The 22,424-nt window shown below is 42.4% G+C and overlaps 1 protein-coding gene across 1 annotated transcript; it reads left to right on the top strand.

Moving 5' to 3' along the window:
- Positions 1-23: 23 nt before the first annotated feature.
- Positions 24-15,199, top strand: LOC125416330 (uncharacterized). The gene is made up of 4 exons (XM_087903811.1): positions 24-190; positions 6,314-6,476; positions 7,348-7,516; positions 14,256-15,199. Exons 1-4 carry the CDS (start codon positions 159-161, stop codon positions 14,636-14,638), a joined length of 747 nt encoding a protein of 248 aa, XP_087759937.1. The 5' UTR covers positions 24-158; the 3' UTR covers positions 14,639-15,199.
- The last annotated feature ends 7,225 nt before the right edge of the window (positions 15,200-22,424 follow it).

The raw sequence follows: 22,424 nt of genomic DNA, 5'->3' as shown, positions 1-22,424 counted from the left end.
GGGGCGGGGAAAGCCCTCCAGGGGACCAAACCACGTTAGTCACAGTTGAGCAGTTTCACTTTCTTTCTCCTCCTCTTTGAAGGGCCTGGAAAGAGTTGTCTCTGAACTTCCCAGAGGCTCCGAGGTGGTACAAGGGCACCTTCAGGGCTGTGTAGGGGATGGCAGGAGGGGACAATGGATCCAGCAGCAGGTAAGTCCTTTCCCCTCCCCTTGTCCTGTGTCTCTGTTAAGATCTATGTTTGTATGTGTTACTAGGGCCTTCCAGGCTGGGTCCATGGGTCCACGGGAGCTTGAGACAATGAGATCACAAGGAGATTAAGAATGGGGACAAGCAGTTGTCACCGCTGTTGGCTAGCTATTGGAGAGTCCTATAGCCACCTCAACTCACCTCACTTCATTTCCTTGCTCCTGTCACATAACTGGACTGACCCTGTGTGGACTTCTGGGAGCTCCTGTAGGAGTGTCTGGCTCATAAATGCTCTGACCTCTCATCTCTTCCTAATTATCATTCTAAAAGATAAATTTGTCCAAAAATGATCACTTAGAAAAAGTGAAAACTTAATTCCTTCTGTTGGCAAGTTTTTCTCAGTCTGAGTGAGGGGACAGCTCACTCTGAGTCCTCCTGTGTGGCTGAGGTCAGTTCAGGAGTTCCATCACTGATATGGAGGGAGGGAAAGGTGGTGAAAACCAATGACTAATGGAAGCAGGTGGGGAGTGGGTATTGCCTTTACGCCTTTAACTTTTTAAAAAAAATCTTTGCTGGTTATCTAGTGATTAGAAATGGATCGAAATTATCTTATCTTACACACACACACACACACACACACACACACGAGAGAGAGAGAGAGAGAGAGAGAGAGAGAGAGAGACTGGAGAGTCCACTGTTAAAAAAGTTCATAATGCTCTATTAGTGGGCAAGGGTTGGGTCCCCAGCACCCATCGTGAGGCTTCCAACTGCCTCTGACTCCAGCCCAGGGAGACCAGACATCCCCTTAAGTCCTCCACAGGCACTGTGCTTCCATGCAGGAGACACACATCAAGACAGACACACATATACATAGTTGCAAAGGAAAATAGAAGGATTAAGATAAAAGTGTATGGAGCTAATTGTCCTCTAACAGGGACTCAGTCAAGGCTACTTCTGGTCCTGCAACAGTTCTAAGAAAGCATCGCTTCTCCGATGAAATTTGGTCAAGTCCTATAGGGATGCCGACAGACTGCTCTCTCTTTTGGGAGTGGGGTGTTATAAATTACTGGTTCAGTTTCTTTAATACAAGTATGTTTGGGTGACACATCTCTCAGAGCATGAATTTTGGTAGTTTCTGCTTTTAAATACATTTGGTCATTTTTGTTGCTGCTGCCATCCAATCTGCAGATACAGGGATGGCTGCTCTATCGACGCTGCTGCCCTTCAATGTCTGAGGAATTCTTAGCTTGCATTTTGTTGTTTGTTTGTTTTTTCCTTGTTAACCTGACTAGAGATATAATTAAAACGGTAAAGATAACATTACTGGTCTTTCCAAAGGAGTAGTTTTTTTGGTGTGATATATAATCACACCACTTTGGTGTAAGAATAATGCTAGCTTATTTTAATTTTATGGATTTCTACTTATATTTTTATTACATCTTTTGTTTTCATTTGGGATAAAATTGCTTTTCTTATTTTTCCTGATTCTTCAGAAGATTTTCATGTACACCTCTCTTAGCTTTTGATGCATACATTTATAGCTATACATTTCCCCCGAGCCACTGTCTTTGGTGTATCTCAGCTTTAATTTTTTTTTTTTAACTTCAGGGCAGGAGAAAAGGCGATATTTTTTACCTGTCTACACCCGTGGGTTTTTTTTCTTGAAATTACATTCATTTATTGTATTGTGCAGGTGCATATACTGTATCCACAGTGTGTATATTGAGCTCAGAGGACAGCTTGTGGGAGCTGGTTCTCTCCTTCCACCATGTAGTTCTGATGAATTTATGGGGATCAAACTCAGGTCCTCGCTTAGACCTGGTGCAGGGCCTTTATCTACTGAGCCGTCTCACCAGCCCCTAAAATGGCTCTATTATATTTACAACATTAGTGGCAGTTTTCAAATGTATTCTGTTTTCAATGGTTATGTTTAGATCATTCACATTTAGACCGATTATGAACACAGGGTAACATCTACTATGTTTATGAATGCTTTCATTTTACTTTTTTCAGTCTTCCTTTCTTGTAGTACCAACTTAAATTGTTCTCAATAAAAACCTGGGTTCAGATAGTAGGGGGGTGACAGCTGAGCGATCAGAGAAGCAGTGCAGCTAGCTACAAAAGAGAGACCTTTTACCTCTGTCTCCAGACAGCATCCTCTGACTGCATCCACTCTCCTGTCTCTCCCACTGTATATTTCTCTCTCTGCCTAGCCATATCCCTTTCTGTCTCTACTGCTCTAGTGCTGGGATTAAAGGCATGTGATTTTCAAGTACTGAGATTAAAGGTGTGAGCCACCACCGCCTGGCTCTGCTTCTCTTTTAGACTGACTTGATCTTATATGGTCCAGGGTGGCCTGAACTAGCGGAGAGCCCTCTGCCTCTGCCTCCCAACCTCTGGTATTAAAGGAGTGTGCTACCACCGCCTGGACTGGTTTAGCTCTGCGCTCTTACCTCTAGACAAGCTTTGTTTATTAAAACACAAACAAAATATCACTACACTTTCTTTTCGAGTTTTTTGGCTTCAGTCAACAGCACTTTATGATTCTTTTTCCTTGATTTCGTTCATCAGTTTTTTTTTTGTCTTGCTTTGTTTTTCTTTTTTCTTTTTCTTCTGAAGTACTGGAGATTTCTTCTGGGTATCCTCTTGAGAATGATTTTTGGAGAAACCTTTGTAGCATACAGCTCTTTGTTTTTGCTAAACCGTCTGTTTTCTTCTCTGTTCTTTGTTGTGTGGTATTTGTAGTTTAGTTTTGACACCTTGGCGTTTGGGTTTCTGATTAATTTGCTGCATTTCTCTAGTTTGGTCACAGCATCCAGTGTGAAACTGTACTGTTTTAATTTACCTTCTGTGAAATAATTCAGCTGTAACTCCTGGTTTTGCTCCAGTTCACTTATGAGGAGCTGAGTTCAGATCCCTAGAACTGGACGTGGTGGTGTGTGTTTTTAACTCCAGAATTAGGGCAGTGGACACAGTTGGATCTCTGAAGTTCACTGGCCACTAATCTGGCTAAATTAATGATATTCAGGTTCAGTGAATGACCTTGTCTCAAAAAAAAAAAGGTGAGAGCACGTGGACCCCTTACCCCAACACCAGGCTCATAAACATGAGTACGAGTACATACACACATGAACACACACACACAATCTCCTTAAGTTTAAGGTAAAAATTATTGTATAGTTTTGTTATTTTATTACATGTGAAATATAGACTCTTTGTGAAACATAGTGCTTCTGAAGTTTTTTGATATTGGATATCTTTGATATCCTTTGTGTTTGTCATGTAGCCCTGACTAGCCTGGAATTCACTATGTAGACCAGGCTGGCCTTGAATTCATGGTGAACCTCCTGCCTCCACCCGTGAAGTGCTGGGATTAGAGGTGTGCATAACCACACCCCTTTTTTCCCTTAAAAATTATGAGGAATATCTAAAGCTAGTTTTCTGGGTTAAATCTAATGTGATTTACCATTAGTTATAAACTTCATACTTTTAGAATATTTATTCGTAAAAGTAGTAGCAACAGACCTATCACTATCACAGTAACTTATTTTTATGGAAAATAACAATAAAGGAGAGGATGTAACCTTGCTTTACCTTCTTTCAAATGTTTTCACTCTCCTGCTTAGGCAAGGTTCCCAGACTTTCCTGGTTACATCTGTGTCTAATCTGCTGTGATGCCGTAGCCCAGAGAACCTCTGAGAAGCCCACTGGATACTTTCAGGAGGAGGAAAGAGACAAAGGGCGGGTATTTCAGTATTAGTCTCAGCAGGGCGTGTCCTCAGTGACATCTGAAGAAGCCTTGAGCAGTGTCAGGATTGCTCAGAATACACCCCGAAAGTCATCATTCACAATGATTTAGCATTTAAGTGACATTTAAAAAAAAGTTGTACCCTCAGTGACAGTACCACTTGATGTGCTGGTGTGGATGAGGGAGGGGCTCTCACAAGGCCCCACCCCTAGATGAAGAGCTACAGGGAAGTGATGGCTGCTGAGAAGGGGAGAATCAACCAGTATCCTCCAGGGATAATCTAATTCTGTTAGGTTGTCCCAGTCCCTAGTGGTCAGCCCTAAACACATATGCATAGGAGCAACATGAAAAGAACTCAGCAGATTCTATCATCTGTCTGTCTGTCTGTCTGTCTGTCTCTGTCTGTCTGTCTGTCTGTCTATCATCTACCTATCTCTGTATATGTATTTGTGTGTGTGTATGTGTGTGTGTGTGTGTGTATAATTAAAGAAGGTATTTGAGAGGGACTGGAAAAGGAGAGCACTGGGGGACCTGAAGGGGAAAGGGGAAATGATATAAATACAGCATTCATTTTGAAATTTTCAAAAACGTGATAAATTTCTTAAGTAAGCAAAAGGCAAAAAGAAAGATGTACCCTATTTTTTTTTAGTTTTATTTTTAATTAATTATTTAGGTTAGCATACAAAATACTGGGTCTCATCAAGGCTTCTTCATACTTACATGTCATAGTTTAACTTGTCTCCTTCCCCACTTGCAGGAGCTGGTTCTCTCCTTCTGCCTTGTGGGTTTCAGGGTTGAGCTCAGGTCCACACTAGAGGGCAAGCTCTTTGTCCACGGAACCCTCTCACCAGCCCTCCTGCCACTTGTTTTGCAGTAAAAATTTACTGTTTGGCATTGATTTCTTTTTTTCATTATCTGAGGCGGGGCCTTGCTATATTGCCCAGGCCACCCTCAAAGTCTCTAGGTAAGGGCTAACAAATGTCTCAGTGGGTAAAGGAGCTTCCCAGGCAAACTAGGCAACCTGAGTTTGATGCCCAGAACCCGTAAAAGAGTGAAAAGAGAGAACCAACTCCACAAAGTTATCCTCTGACCTCTGCGTGTGCTAATACTGTGATGGTGTAAATACTCAGTAAAATTATAAAGGAAGTAAATCACTATGGTCCTTCTGCTTCAGCCTCCAGGATGCCATGACTACAGACACTTGTACTATGCCCAGGATTCTTGCTTCTGTTATTGTACTATACAATATAATTTGTTTCCATTTGTCCACCAGAATGGGGTCAATAACATGAACAAACAACTTCCGTGTCTTATTGGGCTCCTGGGCCTCCCTTCCCTAGAGGGTCCTTTCCCTGGATTCTGTCTTTGGGCAGAGAGCAGCGGCCACCTACGATATCAGGCACCGCAGGCAAGGATAGCATGGTTGTTAAGCACTGGTTCTGAGTTGTTAGAGAGACCCCCTCCCATATCACTGAAGGGAGGTGGGGAGCAAGGAGGAGAGAAGAAAGCACGTGGAGCAATAGAGGATGAGCCACACAGTGTGCACTTAAGTAGAACGCTTTCTTGGTCCTAGATCAACCGCTTACCAATTTTGCCTTCCCACATGAGCTGGAAGAAGAGGGTGTACCAGTCTTTGCTGTTTCCCTGTACCCTGCCGCCGATGGATTGTTTCATTTCTGCGGCTGTGATAAGAGACCCTGACACAAAGGGACCTGGTGGAGAAAGAACTTATCTGCTCATAGGTCCAGGTTACAGTTCATCATTGCAGGGAAGTCTAGGCTTCCTTGCAACGCTTCCTTGAAGCTGCTGGTCATACCCATAATCCAGAGCAGAGAATGTAAGAGTGCCTGTGAGTGTTCAACTTATTCCTGACACTTAAGGCTGCCCAGGATCCCCTACCTAGGAGTTCATACTGCCCACAGTGGGCTGGATCTTCCCATAGCAATTAGCATAATGAAGACCAACTCAGACTGATGGATCCATAGACCACCTTAATCTAGACATCTTTTAAGACTCATACAATCCCTGATGGTTTTAGAGAATGTCAGGTTGACAATTAAAACTAATCATTGTGTTTGGCATGGTGGAGCATGATTTGAATCCCAGCACTCGGGAGAGGCAGGTGAATCTCTGGGGCTAGCCTGGTCTACATAGCAAATTCCACACAAGCCAGACTTACAGGTGGTAGCCTGTCTCACACAAATAAAACTCAAAGCATCACAACTTGCACCACCATTTTAGATGTTTAAAGTTTTAAAATTTTAATTGTACTTCAAATTTGTTCCTTTTAGTGGACCGTCCTTCATACCAGAAGTTTTCCAGGCATTGGTAGCCTCTTGTAAACCAGTTTCTACCTCTTCATGAAATGTATCCCTCAGGACAAGCTCAGGGTACCTGAGCGAAGAGGAGTCAGCTGACTATGGGCTCATCTTCAAGCACTTCAGAGAAAATAAGGTGGAAATCGCGAGCGCCATCACAGACCCCTTTCCTTTCCTTATGAGTCTCCGAGACCGCGGCTACATCTCTGAGCAGAAGTTCCGGGTGAGTGAGGAGAAGGAACTCAGCCCTGACAGTAAGCCTGCCCTGTGTTGTATTCCTTTGAACCTCAGGATGCTGCCCACAGGCTGAAGGGCGTCCAAGGAGTGGGGACCTTCACTTCTTGGACGTCAGAGGTGACAGGAAAAGTGGGCATCACAGGAAACATTCCTATCGGTCTCTGCAGTAACCGGGGCTGAGGCACATGGTGACAGCGGATGGGGTGTGGGAATGCCCTAAAGGGCCGAGCACCCCAGGTTTACTTGAACAGTGTAACAACAGAAACTAGAATGAGAATGGACAAGCAGGGCTTCTTTACAAAGCCTGCCTACTTATTCCAAATCCTGAGCCTGAGAGTTTTGAAAGTCACAGGCAGTTGGGTCACGTGAGAATAGAACCGGAAGTCATACTTGCTTCTTGTTGTTTAGGTGCCACTGAGGCCCTAGAATGTAGTAAAGGTTGGTGATGGGGTCCCCTGGAGATAATGACGACAAGCCTTCTCTTCTTTGTGTATTGTCTTTGCCCAGTGGCCAGATGATCACTTGGTTGCCCTGAGCCCTGCAGACCAGGTCAGTCTCCGGGGAGTTACTGTCTGGTCCCTGTTAGGGCCACAGTAGAGTATCTTGGTCTGGTTCTTATAGACACATCCTTTGATCATTTTTCAGAGCTGCTCTTTCCTGTCAACTGTGTGTCAGCATCAGAGCTGCTCTCAGATAAGCATGGGTCTGTCATTACAAAGAGGACATGTAAGATGCCATCTGATCAATGCAAAACTCAGAGACTTCACAAGAAATCAAATGGCATTTGAACCACTCTAAGCCTCTCTTATAAATTCATAAATCCATTGTGACATAATTCTTCCTTTAATATTTTTAAGAATTATCAGCAAAATTGTGAAAAGCAGATTCCGGTTGGAAGAGTGGTATATGACATCCTCAGTGACCTACAGAACAAGTTTACCCTGTCGCTTCTGAAATTGATATTCAGCCCAACGCATCTGAAGGCCTATCCAGATTTAAAGGAGACTTTCAGAAACTTCCCAAATGGTAACTATAGCTCTCACCTGCTTCCAGGAGTTCAAGACAATTTCATTCATTCATTCAATCACTCATTCATTTTTTTCATTGATAGTTGACATAGAATTTATTGAGGGACTGTGACATGCCAAACACAGGGATGTAGGAATGTAGGAAATGTAGGATGTGTAATGTAGGAAATACACATGGCCCATGTAGTCAGGAGCTTACACATAGGCCAAGTAACACAGGGATAAGTGTTCATGTGAACCTGAGTTTCATATTAAGACACACTGTGAATGGTGAACTTCCTTAGAAAGGAGCGTGCTCTCTGGTGCTTACAGACATGCTCAACAATCAAAATGTGTTCCTTGTATCAGAAAATTTACCATTCAGTGGAGTCCTACATCAACTTCCTTCTTTGACGAACAGAGAGATCACAAGGGAAACCCCTGTTGGACCCAGGCACCAGAGAGGGCACTCTGTGTCTACTTAGAGTATGAAAAGAAGGTGGATTTTTAGAACTGAGGGGCTGACATGTCGCAGGAATGTGAAGTCAGCAGGTCCTGGGTAGAGAACAGCCTCTGTAGTTCCTACTGGTCCCCTGTGGGCTCAGATTTTCAGCTCCCCTACCTCTAAAGGACTTTCCAGATGGTACACCCTCATCAGACTCCTGGTGAAGAATATTTCTACGTTTCTTAGGTGTCTTTCCCTTCTTCCCTCATGTCTTCTGGGTCCTGTCTCTCCATCTGTATCAGTTGGTCACTTTGAAATGCAGTTCTTGAAGGTTCGGAGTTGGTGTTTCAATCCTCACCGGCCACCCGAGGGTCACTGGCAGCCACTTCCTGTGTTGCCTTTCAGAAAGCAGTGTTTCATTTCACCCACCCCATTCTGCCTTGGGAAGCCCTGCTCTGCCTTCAGGAAGAGGAAGCTTCTCTATAACCAGAGTGTCTTCCTTGACTCAATTCAAGCAAAGTCTCTCTATTTCCCTCTCTACCTGCATTCCTCCCTTTTTCTTCTTTCCTGCATCCTTGAAAGGTGTTGACTTTTCCCCTCCCTCCATCCCTCCTTCCCTCCTTCCCTCCCTGCCTCCTTCCTGCATCTATAAAATTTTCTTTTTTCTACAGAAGGCCCCCTGCCTTTCTTGACATAGCTGTGTCATTTGTAAAAACATTTTCTGCCTTTGTTTTAACCTGGAATTGACTTTCACTGTCCTCTGACATTTTTGAAGAGATACAAACCATGATTGCTACCTTCTCACTGCTGTCTCTAACTTTCCAGGGTACCAAAGGGCCTAGAAGGTTGCCCAGAAACACCAGAGTCCAGGATGCACCTGCAGCTTGGCTCACAATTCAGATTCCTAATCGCTTTTTTCCCTTCTCACTGGTTCATGTCTGCTTCTATTACCTGCTCTGCAAGGAAACAGCAGCCCAACTGAGGTTCAGCTCCCACTCAAGCCTTGAGCTTGCCAAAACCCTGATTTTGGATTGAGTGGTTATTCAAAGAGTTTCCACAAATCGATTCATTTATCTCCACAAGCTTGCAAATTGAGAGGGCAAATTCTGCTTCATTCCATTTTGTATGTTAAGCAGATGCAAAGACATACGTAACGTGGTCAGGCCAAAGTCAAGCTTGAGCAAAGGGCTAGCATCCCTCAGGACAGACTGTGGTGATGTTGTGTGAGGCTGGGAGGATTATGGGGTTGCTAGGATCCCTGAACATGGTTCTCATGGGAGATCTAGGGAACATGAGATGTGTGCTGGGCCTGATACAAAGGTGGAGAAGGTAGAATTGGAGCCTGTCACATGGAGATTAGAGCTCTAGGGTCAAAGGAAGCTCAGAGATGAAACAAGGAAGAAAAGGGCCGAGGCATGCGTGATGCTTTATGTTGTAGAAGAACAACACTGGGGACCAAAAAATGAGAAGAAAGTAAGAGGGCTGAGCAGAGAGAAAACAGACAGAGCAATATTCTAGATGGGTGGGAGCAAATATCTCAGATGAGGTGCTGAGGGCCAGCACCCTGTAAGAGTGCTTGGAGGTCTCTGCCTCATCGCTGTCTGATTCGGTCATTGCCATGTCTCTCTTCAGTGTCCAACAATCACAGGTCTCCTCAGAGGATAAATGGAAGAGATGCTGATGAGAGGCCCAGACTGCCAGAAGTTTTTGCAGAAGGGAAATATATTCTTAGATTGCAAATTACCTCACTGATGCTGTTTTCCTGTCTTCACCCTTCTTGCCTCACCATTTCCAATGTGCTCATGTGCGTGTGCACACACACACACACACCCACACACACACTTTTATTCATTTTGTGGTTTCTGTCCCCAGTGGAAGACAAGAAGAAAAGGAGGGTGAGTCTCCAAATAGAAGAGCTTTTGGGTAATTAAAGGGTACAAAGTCATAAAAATGAAGATTAGAGGCAAGAACAGGAGATTCCTAAGCAGAGTTTATCTAAATCAGTCTGGTTTAATATATAGCCATGTGTCACTTAATAATGGGGATGAATTTCTGGGAAATGTGCCAGAAAGTGAGTTCTTTATTGATTGACACTGTAGAGTGCTCTGCCCCTATAGATCCCAGTTATTGGGTCACTCACTGGTCATATCAGCCTATGTGATGTCTGTCTTAACGTGGTCCATCCTAGGTTAAAATCTTATTATATGTCACACAAATGTGTTCTCAGGATGGAGCCTGATAAGAAAGTGAAAAATTTACACACATTTGCTAGAGATCACATAGGAACAATGAAATGTGGCATTAGGGGAAATGTGTGGAAGGGGGTATAAAAATAGATGACGAGAGAAAAGACAGCAAGGGAATGTCAACTCAATAAGCTCCATAAATAGGTGCATGGTGTAGAGATAGCAGTGTGGGAAGATGGTGCTGGAGACGGGAAAAGGAGATGGGGCCAGGCAAGCAGCTCACAGACATTGACAAATATTGGAGGTGCAAGCATGCCCACTCTTAGGCAGTGACTTGATACTCTTTCAGAGTCCCACCGATTCACATCAGATATGAGTTCAGGTTATTACCAATTGTCTTTCATGTTATTTTCTATCTTCAATGACCCAGAAACAGTCTTTACAAATGAGTGGAGGAGACAAATCAGAAGTACATAAGGTGATACGTATTTCTTCTTCTTTTTAAATTAATTTATTTTATTTTATGTGCTCTGATGTTTTGCCTGCATGTGTCTTTGTGACGGTGTCAGGTCCTCTGGAACTGGAGTTGTGAGCCACCATGTGGATGCTGGGAATTGAACTCAGGATCTCTGGAAGAACAGTCACTGATCTTAACCACTGTGTCATCTCTCCAGCCCCAGTAATATAGATTTCAATGACCTATTTTCTAAGTAGTTTTATTTCTCTGTCGTTACAGAGAAGAACCTTCATTCCTTTTACCTCCATTCCTGTTCACCAATTTGTCATTCATGTACCAACACAACCATCTAGTTATCCATCTACTGCCAGTCTATACATCTACCCATCTATCTATCCACACATCCACTGACTCACCCACATACCAATATAATCACCCATCCACCTACCAGTCTGTTTGCCTATCTATCTGTCTGCCCATTTGTTCATCCATCCCTCCAACCATCCATCCATCCATCTTTCCAACCACCCATTCTTTTCTTTTCTCCCACCTCTCCCCATAGATGGCCAGACTATGTTCAGCTTCTGAATTGTTTTCAGGAGACACAAGCAACATAGAAATCAAATTCAGGCTCATTGAGATTTTCTTGAGTACGGATTGTACATCAAGAAAGGGAAGCTGAGAACTCCAGATGGAGCCATCAAATCTGGGGCTCTGAGTGATTGTTAGTCTTAACTAAATAGACATGGAATCCTAATATCACCATTTTGGGTACAGTACTGAGGAGAACTGATCCCCTTTAGCTACTTTCCCCTTGGTTGGGTATGGCGAGTACAACTGAAATTGATAAAACCCTTGGAGAAGACCTTTGAAGAGGACTTGGCGAGAGAATCTCCTTCTTTGTCCATGGTGAACAAGACTTCCTATGACATGAAAGAATGCTAAAACAGAATATGCAGAAAGGGCAGAAAAGGAAGGTTTAGATTCAAATTTAAGTTGTAAAAACCAAAAACAGCAAGTTAACTAAAGAGAACAGACTAAACTAGAGAAATGAGAACAGTGTGTGTGTGTGGAGGGGGAGCTAATCTCAATTATAAAACAAGGTACAGAGTTTAAAATGTGGAGAAAGTTATGTAAAGGGAAGATGCTAATAAATAGTGTAGCAGAGTCGTCAGCCCTACATACAGAGGAATGATAAAGGAGAATGAATTAAAAGCTGGTAGATGGCCAGTTAAATGGCATTTGCTGCCAAGCTTGATGACCTGAGTTCAATTCCTGGGAGTTACACGAAGGGAAAAAAAGAGGGCTGACTCCTGTAAGTTCTTTTGTGGCCTCCATGTATGTGTCATGGTGTGTGCGACACTCTCCCATCCCCAGATAAATATAATAGCAACAACAACAATATAATAATAGCAATAAAATTTTAAATCAGTTGAGAGTAAAAATTATCTTCAGGGAAGAGAGAAAACAGATTAAGATACTGAAGGGACTGAGATACTAGCCAAACCCAACTCTTGGCTTAAGGTGATTGAGGCATTAACTGTGAGTTTTCAGATTATTGTCACCAACTTTTCAAACGGCCTTGGAAAATGTGCAGGGTGATCAGTCTCCCCAGGCACTCTTATCTGCTCCTACCCGTAATCTCTAAACAGGAACCCTCAGACTTGCCTGTTAGCTTCCTCTTCTGCAGACTTGGATGTCTTCACGCAGCTCTCAAAGACTCCTCTATCCAGATGTTCTTTAAGAAGACGCTTGGTGAAGTTTCCAGTGGTATCTGTTTCGGCAGCAGACCTGCCTCCTCTGCTGGTCTCTCTGTCTTAGCATGGGACACTGTTTCTCCCTTTCCGAGCAGGGTTGTTAGTGATTGCCTCTCACCAGTGTAACCCAGTCTTCCACATATCACCCCGTCCATCTTATCCCTTTTCCAACAGGAAAACCAAATCCCCACCCCCTCTTACTTTAATTTATTTTTGTATGTTTGAGAGTTTTTCCTGCCCACCCCTCTCTATCTGTCTGCCTGTCTGTCTGTCTGCACCACATACTTGATTGGTGTGTAAGGAGGACAGGAGAGGGTGTCAAACCCCTTGCCTCTGAAATTGCAGAGAGTTGTAAGCTTCTAAGTGGCACTGGAAATTGAGCCTGAGTCTCCTGGAAGAGCAGCAAGCACTCTTAACTACTGAGGCATCTTCCCGCCCCCTCCCTCCTGCCAACATCAGATCTCTTGTTTTACCTTACAACTTCAGAGACAACCCTTAGTCTCAGATGCCTTTCCTCATTCAGTCTTGCTCCATCAAGGGCGTTCTCTCCAACTCTAACAACTTCTTGCTGTCATAAGGATTCCGTTCATTTTCCTCCCTAAAGTTCCCATCTTCCTGTCTGCCTCTCTTATTCTTCAAAAGAATAGTTTGTATAAAATGTTCTTAGTTATTTTGACTCCCTGGTTCTTCTTATATCCTTTGCCTTTTTGTGTGGAACAGGGAGAAAGGCTTGTGATTCCCGTTTGGAAGAACCCGATTCTCAGGAGTAGGAGCGGATGTTCCTATAGGCTTAGTTGGCATAGTCAGGAACATGTGAGCAGGTGAACAGCTTGCAAGGACAGAGGGCTTAGAACTTAGATAGAAAAAGACTTGGATATAAGATAACTCTTTCCATCTGCCTGTGCGCTAACAAAAGTTAGAAACCTCCCTCAGAATATCGGGATCTAAGGTGCTGCTAGGTGGCCACTTTCGGGTATTATCTTATGTGTACTTAGGGCATTTCTTAGTCCAAAGGCGGATAATCTTGGGAATTTGTGAGTAAAGCATTAAGATTTGAGGTTTTAGGGTCTCTAGAAAACATCCCAGGGAGGAAGGTGGACTGATAGTGTTTGAGGGTTTATTTCCCATGGCTAAGAATGTGAAAAAGACGAGGACCTAATGACAGTTAACCATGAACATCTTTGGGATAAAGCGAGGGTCGAGGGCTAGGTCAAGGTCAATTTGATATGCGTCGGTACAGGAATTGAGGACTGGATAGAACCACTCTGAGTGGTCCGAGAGAGGACAACAGTCTGAGAGACGAGGACAAAATTGAGTGGTGAGGAGTCAAATCTCAGTCCTTAGCCATGGGAAATAACCAGAGATGAATGTCAGCGAAGGGCTCAACCATAGCCTTGAAGGTTCCCCCTCATTTCTAGGAACACTATAAGGTTGCCAGGAGACCAATGGTTAAATCCTGGGGTCCAGAGAAAAAGTTAAGCTGACCAGAAGGGGAAAAACTCACCAATCAAAGCCACTAGATACTTGATAATTCCTTATATCATGTCAATGAAGTCTGTTGCCTTCTCCCTCCCCTTTTGGAATGAAGTGTATATGCATGTGGAAAATAAATAAATTCAGTATATACTGAATTTTCCTCCTGATGCAGTTCTGTGTCTCTGCCTTTTATTTCCTTCATATCTCTGTTCCCTTTGCTCAATAATTCTAATCCTCATGCTTCTACCTTGGAATGTGTGAATTTCGTTGAGGCTGGACCCCCATGAACCCTCACGTGACTAAACTGGTTGTTAGAATTTTTCTTCATTTCTAGGATCTGAAGTTTGAAAACAGTATCTGAATATGGCTGACATATAAAGCTTAGAGAATTCCATTTATATCTCTGAATAATTAATTTTATTATTTTCACTTTGTAGGAAAAAAGAAAGGTTACAACTTGTCAAGAGTAAAACGGAGGCGGACCTGGTGCCTCTTTAGTGAAGCGGCAGCTGAGGAGACTCCGGCGTTCGCCATGGCCGACGAGAAACCCAAGGAAGGAGTCAAGACCAAGAACAACGACCATATTAATTTGAAGGTGGCGGGGCAGGATGGCTCTGTCGTGCAGATTAAAATTAAGAGGCATATACCACTTAGTAAACTAATGAAAGCCTATTGTGAACGACAGGGTTTGTCAATGAGGCAGACCAGATTCCGGTTTGATGGACAGCCAATCTATGAAGCAGACACACCTGCACTGTTGGAAATGGAGGATGAAGATACGATTGATGTGTTCCAGCAGCTGACAGGAGGTGTCTACTAAAAAGGGAACCTGCTATTTTACTCCAGAATTTTGTTATAGACCAAGAATACATTCGCAATTAGAAAGCCGCAATTTGGTTTCACCACATCCTGACTAATACAGTATACTTTTCTCTATTTTTTCATTTCCCTGTCCCCATTTCTTTATTGTACATAAAGTAACTGGTGTACACGCACAAGCATATTGCGCTTTTTCCTTTTTTCTTTTTTTCTTTTTTTTTCTTTTTCTTTTTTAAACTAAATTGCCAATGTTCTGTTTTGATTGACATCAGATGGAGGTGGTCGGGGGAAGTACTGGTTCTGTGAAAATACCCCCTGCTCCATTAGTGGCATGCTCATTCAGCTCTCGTCTTCATATTCCAGTAAGTTATTTTGCTCTCAATGTTTTAACAAAAGAACCCAACCACAAAATCCTTGCATACCTTGTTCGATTGGAGAATTTTAATGTTTTTCATTTATCATTGTAAAACCAAGGACAATTTTATAACTTTTTTTGTACGTAGCTGTTACATGTAGGACAATCTATCTTTAAGTAGGAATAAATTACTCTTGAACAAAATGATCCTAGATAGTTTTCCCTTCAAGTCAAGCGTCTTGTTGTTTAAATAAACCTCTTGTTTTTTTTTGTTTTTTTTTTTTTAAAAAAAAGAGTAAAACAGAGAAGGCCACAAACTGTACGGCCAAAAAGTAAGCAAGCAGCTGGACAGAGTTACAGCTGCTGAGTTTTTTTAAGGTGTTGCCCGTTGCATGCTTGGAGACCTGTGAGTTTCTGAGCCTTAATAGTGTGTGTGTCTGTGTGTGTGTGTGTATGTGTGTTGTATTCACACTGTGTATATGGGTACACATACTTGCACCTATAAGTATAGGCCTGAGGAGGATGTTGAATGTTCTGCTCTTTCTCTCTCTCTCTCTCTCTCTCTCTCTCTCTCTCTCTCTCTCTCTCTTTCTTCTTTATTCCCTTGGTGGTTGTCAGCCAGTAAAACCCCAGTGAGCTTCTTGTCTCCAGTCCCTTAACACTATCATTATAGGTGCACACATACAAATCTTTTATGTGGATGCTGGTATCTGAACTCAGGTCCTCATGTTTGCACACTCGTTGCTCTTAGCCCCTGAGCAACCTCTACCCTCCCACAAAAGGTTTATGTAGGTTATGTTCCAACGAAGGTTTAATGAAGCAAACAGGTTGCAGGTGTATATGTGCAGATGTGTGTACGTGCCCCTCCTATCCATTCTCCTGCCTTGCTACTGGCTGTTCAGCTCTTTATTAGACCAATCAGATGTTTTAGACAGGCAAAGCAACACAGCTTCACAGAGTTAAACAAATGCAACATAAAAGAGTGCAATACATCTTTGCATCATTAAGGCAAATGTTCCACAGCATAAACTAATGTAACATATCTTAAAATAATATTCCATAGCATGAAACCATTCATTTTGTTTATAAATTCATGCCTTTTAATGTAACTATGTCTCTGTCTAGAGAGGGAGATGTGCTTAGAGATAGAAAAATAATTGATCAGCTACTGCTCAAATACTGTCAGCACCACAGACGGTGCTCCCCTCCCCCATCACGGTCTCTGAACTGATGACCGGCAGGGAAAATGTAGCTTCTCATCTCCCAGAAATTTGAGGAATTTTCATCTCTATTTCTACAGAGTTGCTGCTCTTCTCTACATTAGCGCTTTCAGATTATTCTAGAACTTTTTGGGGTTCTCTCTCAGTTACAGAAAATGCTGTTGTGAGGGAAAGATGGAGCAGAGCCGACAGAAAGAGAAATAATTCCACCCAACTCTGCTAGGTTTCCCATCATCTCCTCTCCCTGCTAGTCCAGCCAGTGCTCAAATGGGGGAGATAGGAGGACCACCTCTGCCTACCATCTTTAGTACAATAAAGCAGCCAGGCAGTGTCTGTTTCATGACCCTGTAGCAATCAGAGCGAGAATCAGGACAGTTTATCAAAGCCAAAAGTTTCTGTTAAAGCTTGTTTTTTTTTAAAAAAAAAATAAATTAGAGGTAAAATATTTGTCATTATGCATACAATATGCCACTTACAAAAAAGACTTAGAAGTTAGAGATCTGAGGAGCGAAGTATTCCTAGTGTTATAGAAATGACCCCGAGAGAGGAGGGAACGTGCACACCTGCAAAGAGACAGAAGAAGAAATCTTCTTTTTCAGTTCCAAGAAGGCACAGAAATAAAAATGCATGTTTCAGTGCTGAGCTGCTTCCTGTGACATGTGGTGACATGAAGGGAACATTACACAAGGATAAATTCAAGCAAGGTAGGTATCATGGTTTTTTTCACAACTGCTAAATAAAAACATCACAGACAATAATGGAATTACTTAAGGAACTGGGGGAGTAGCCTTGAAAATAGGAAGGATCCTAACGCTTGAAGAAACCATGCCTAGTAGGTGCTCACAATAACGTGGATGGAGACATTAGATGCCCAGAGAACCAGAGAAACTTCCATCCAGAAATGGAAGCTACTGTATATTTTCCTTTCAGTCAGACATTAAACAGGGAGAGGCCCTCAGCCTCTGACTTTACATCCCTGTGTCAGTAGCACCAGGGCAGGGCACTTGTTATGGTGAAAACATCACAGGATTGAGAATCAGAGAACCCAAGTTCTAGACTCAGCTTTGCCAAGAGAGGAGGTCTCTTTCTGTTATGTGGGAGGACTTTCTGGGCATGAAATTTCTTGTTTTTAAATAGAGGACAATAATATAAAGCCTGATCTATGGTATATCCATGAGGATTAACTTATATTATTGGTATAACATATTCTTGTTTGCAAAAAAAGAAAAAAACAAAAACCACAGCCCCCCCCAGACCAAAACCCACTATGATGAACTTCATCTCAGATCTCTTTTATTATGAGCCTGTGGATGGCAGTTGATATAAATACATTGTCATTATTTTTAACAGATGTACTGAGTTATAATTCATATACCATATAATTCAGCACATAGAGTCTATGATCAATGGGGGTTTCTTTTTTGGTACACAGAAAAAAATTACCATGCAAACATATTTGTCCCCCTCTGTCTATTAGGATGATACTCATTTCTATTTCCTTCTACTGAGCATTCGCCCAGCTAATTCCTGTCCTATAAACCTGCCTCCTTACACACTTCATACAAGTGACATGCTATAGTGTATGTCACTTGTGATTGCCTGCTTTCACTTAGCATGATGACATCAAGCCTCATCGGTATAGTTTATGCAGTATGTGTTTCAAATCACAAATAATGTCATAGTCCATTGTATGACTATTTCATATTTTCCTCATTTATTCAGTTTACCTCATCTGCCTTGGGTTATAAAGAATAATGCTGTTTTGATAATTTGTGTATACCATTTATGTGATATAGATACTGAGTTTGGGGCACATACACAGAAGTGGAATTGCTGGGTCATATGATGATTACATGTTGAACTCAGTAATAAATTACCAAATGTTTTTGGTAGAGGTTACACTGTTTTATATTCACATCATCAGTGTGTGAGACCTTCAACTTTTCTACAATAAATAGCTACTATTTCTTGTTTTTTTATTACTGTCATCTTGGTGGTATGTGAAATAGTGTTGTGATTTTGCTTGCATTTTCATAACAATGAAGATGCCCAAAACATGCCTATTTTTTTATTAACCATAGCCTGTATTTTCATGGGGTAATATTTACTTATGTTTAATAGTACTTACCTCCAACTGCAGTGATGGCCAAGCACCTGTTCAATCGTCTCATAAATTTGGGTAGACAGTGATGCCACAGAACCCCCGAGTTGCAGAATCTAGCTACACCTTCAGCTCTGAGATGAGGACTCCACCTCCACCTTGCCTGGGGCCTCCTGGGACTGCTTGTTCTCCAGCCCGAGAGATCAATACCAGGTTCAAATCCAAGCACCCTGTGCAGTCAATCAGTACCTTGTCCTTCTCTACCTGACCCTGAAGTAGTTTTAAAAAGGTGGCAATTGGTGGCAATTGCCATTTTCTTCAGGCATGAAAATCAAAGAAACATGAAAGGCTTCAACAAAGACCTTTAGGGAACTCCAGGGCTGAGCTGGGACTCCTGAAGCCAGAGAGAAGGCCGACTCTATTGACTTTGAGCACAGTTTGGGTGGCTCCAGTTCCAGTGTGGTGGGAGGGGCCGTGAATCTGAGCTCCAGGGACAAAGCAGGCTCACGATCAGTCTACTGTGGTCTTACAGGTATCTTCGTGAAGTCCATACAGAGTGAAGCTGGGGACTGGTACACACCCACTGAGTTTGAAATCTTGGGAGGACGCGAACGATCAAAGAACTGGAAATTGAGTGTGCGCTGCTATAATTGGCCCCTGAAATTGCTGATCCGGGTATTGCAGGGGAGGGGGAGGGGGACAGTGCCTCTTCTTCTTGCACTGTTTACAGATCAAATATCGATGAGATATGGGAAATCCCTAATGCCGATGAGGTTTGTCTGTTCCCCAGAAGAGAGGCAGCCCACATCCATAGCCTCATTCCTGGGGGTGCACCTTGCTGGTGTTGACAAATGATAGATACAGAATCTCTGCGGAGGGAATGGCCATTCTGGATTGGGGTTCTTGCAGAGAAATTTCTGCATTGAAGCCAAAGGAGGACTTGACGGCCAGACAAGTGCAACAGAGTCTAGAGAAAGGACCTGCAAGCAAAGGCAGTTGTCTGGATACAGGATGAGTGATGTGGCATAAACCATCAATTCAAAATGTTTGTGCAGCAACTTAATGCCATTCTAATGACCTCAAATTTGAAACATAGACAAGGAATTAGTGATGTCCTTGAGGTTAGAAATAGCAGGTGAAATATATGATCATCATTGTCACCATTATTTGGTGTGAAGGGATTGAACTCAGTGCTTCAAGTAAGCTAAAAAGGCATCAGCTCTCTGCTAATCTCCGTCCCTGGTTCTACTTTGCTTGTTGTGTTACTATGATAAACACTATGACCCAAAGCCACTTGGTGAAGAAAAGAGTTTATTTGGTTATAGGCAGCAGTCCATTATGATGGGAAGGCAAGGCAGGATCACAAGGCAGAACTATGGAGGCAGGAACTGAAGCAGAAACTACAGAAGTACTGACTTGCTCCTTGGTTTATGTTCACCTGCTTTTCTTATTCAGGTTATGCTCACTTATAAGTGATGGTATCACCCACAGTGGGCTTGGATTTTCTGTATGAATCCACAATCAATAAAATGCCCCCACAGACATGCCTAAAGGTTATCTGAAACAGACAATTCTTCATGTGACATTTGCTCTTCTTAGGTATGTCAAGTTGACAGCCAAACTAACTAGGACACATCTATAATGCTGTTAGTAATAGACCATCATAGACATGATTTCCTCATCTCCCTATCCTATAAGCTAGTTTTTATCCTAGAATTCTTAGCTTAAATATCTCACTCCTTCTTGACTGGGTTCTCACCTTCCAGAGACCCTTCTTAAACTGTTGGAGATTGGTTCTCTGTGCTGGTGGTTTTGGCATACTCTTTAAATCCAAGCACTCCTGAGGCAGAGGCAACTGGATCTCTGAGTTCAAAGACAGTCTTGTCTACAGTGCGAGTAGGTTGCCAGACCTCCACAGAGAAACCCTGTCTAAAAAGAAAAGAGAGGAGAGAGAATGTGTTTCTTCCACAAACTTTCTCCATTATCTTTCATAACCAAATTTCTGTCATGTGCTCCAAATTCATCAGTATATGTGACACCCTACATGCATAAAACACATGTGTGTTGACTGCCTAGTCCTGGTGTGGAGCAAGTTTAATTGTGTCCCGTGAGAATGAGAATGTGTAATGGTTGAACAAGGGATTGTGAGGGAAAATTCTCAGCACTTGAGGAAGAGGGATATGAGGAGGTCTTTCCAGCTGCCACAGGCCAGTGTCTCTAAGTTGTATGTGAGGAGAGGGGAATGCAGTCAGAAAACATGGGTCTGAATGGAAGATCGAGGCTGAACTTCTGGAACGAGACTGGCAATTCCCAATTCACACCACTGAAATACAGATAACTACATACTCGAATCCTTCTATCTTGCAGAGAAACTTTCTCCCCAGTTTTCGAGGAACTTACGGCAAGAGAAAAAAGGTGAGTTCTCATCATGTGGTTTTACTCATAAAACTTCTTATTTTATGGTGTCTTGGTTGGGTTGTCATGCTTAAAGTCACCTCTCCTTCCTTCTGCTACTATTTCTTTTCTTGCTTTCAGTCTGTGTCTTCACTCAGGCTGTGTGTAAGGCCAGGCCTTCCTTCAGTGTTGACTCCTTTGAGCTGGAGATGATAAAAAAAAAATCAGCAATGTAGGCTTCATTGGGCCACGAAACACTCCACACTGGGCTTCATAGCTCACTGAGAATTTGAACTTGAGGCCTGTGTAGTATTTGTCATTTGCATTATTGTCTGACTGGTTTGGACTCTGAACCAATGGGACATGTCAATCACTCAGTTTCCTAGAAGTAAACTACATCCTAACCTGGCCAATGACTACTTTAAAGTCAATATTCTTTACCTTCCTCTAAATTCTAAGAGTTTCTGGGCTGTGTCGCCATCACGATCTCTGTTTGGCTCCTGCAGGAGACAGAGCATTTGAATGGAGTTTTGTGAGTAAAGTGCTAAGGCTTGATGATGGTAAACTGGACTCGCTGTCTGCCTGAAAGTGGAGCACTATGTGTGGCTCAGAGGGACAAGTGACTCAGAGGTACCAGAAGCTCTGCCATGCTATCTGTGCTGTGCACATGGCTCAGAGGCACGAGCGGAGAGGCTCTGCCATACTGAACTGTGCTGATCTCAGGCAGAAACTACATAATTATCATAATAACAGCGCAGTTAAGGTTTGGACTGGGCAATAAACAGGTGGTACCATATTATGGCTACATGGTGCAAGCTAAATTTTTAAGAAGTGCTTTGCATTTTAAGAAGTGCTCCTGGATAGTAAAGGATTACAGATTCACAATAGGACAGATTTAGACATAAAAGACCTCTAAATGGGTCACACTTTTGGATGGGTGTACATAGGCTTGGGAGAGAGAAGAAAAAGAATAAAGAGAATAAAGTTAATGCTTTAAAAAAAGGGTAAAGTCTTTAAAGAGAGGAGTACAGATAGTTATAGATTAAAAGAAATAAAAACAATAAACCACGTAAAAATGGAAAATTCACAGAGAGCTTGGATTCTGTATATTGTGTTTTCTTCGAATTTTTTGACTGTGAAGGAACTAAGTATAGAGAGACATCTCATTATATGGGCTGCCAAGCTAAACCAGAATGGATAACATAAGGGTATTATGTCTTCAAAATTTGGGTCTAAGGAGATGATGCTTTGGAACAGAGGTTCTTCTTTTGTTTTCACAGAGAATGAGACCCTGTGGATTGCTTCCAGACCAATAATATGGTTTCATGGACCCCACCCTCCTAAAACGTTGCCATAAATACCCTCAAGAAATTACTTCACTCATCTGCCAACTGAGATGAACCTAGCAGACAGGTTATACCATGAAAGACCTGAATAACAGCACCCCCATACAGCAGGAAGCAGATTGGAGAGAAACAACTGTGTCCACATTCCCAAATATTGTTTATAAATGTTCTCTTACATTTAAAGGGGGATATGATATAGATATGAATAATTTGCATTGGTACAGATTTTAAGGTCAATTTTGTTATATGTATATGTATTTCTGATATTGATTAAGATATTGTGATTGTGTAGTTCATTTAAAAATATAGTGTATAATTAGGAAATATAGGTTGTTAATGGATAATCATCAATAATAGTCAAGTTTGTAGTC

This window comes from Myodes glareolus, chromosome 1, assembly GCF_982192425.1.
Source record: "Myodes glareolus chromosome 1, mMyoGla1.1, whole genome shotgun sequence".
Lineage (NCBI taxonomy): Eukaryota > Metazoa > Chordata > Mammalia > Rodentia > Cricetidae > Myodes > Myodes glareolus.
The sequence above is the reverse complement of the archived record's forward strand: the minus strand, read 5'-3'. Positions and strand labels throughout refer to the sequence as shown.

Coding starts and splice junctions, on each gene's coding strand:
- LOC125416330 (XM_087903811.1), top strand. CDS start 159: ATGGCAGGAGGGGACAATGGATCCAGCAGCAG. Junction 6,477..7,347: donor TCTCTGAGCAGAAGTTCCGG/GTGAGTGAGGAG, acceptor AATATTTTTAAG/AATTATCAGCAAAATTGTGA. Junction 7,517..14,255: donor TTTCAGAAACTTCCCAAATG/GTAACTATAGCT, acceptor TTCACTTTGTAG/GAAAAAAGAAAGGTTACAAC.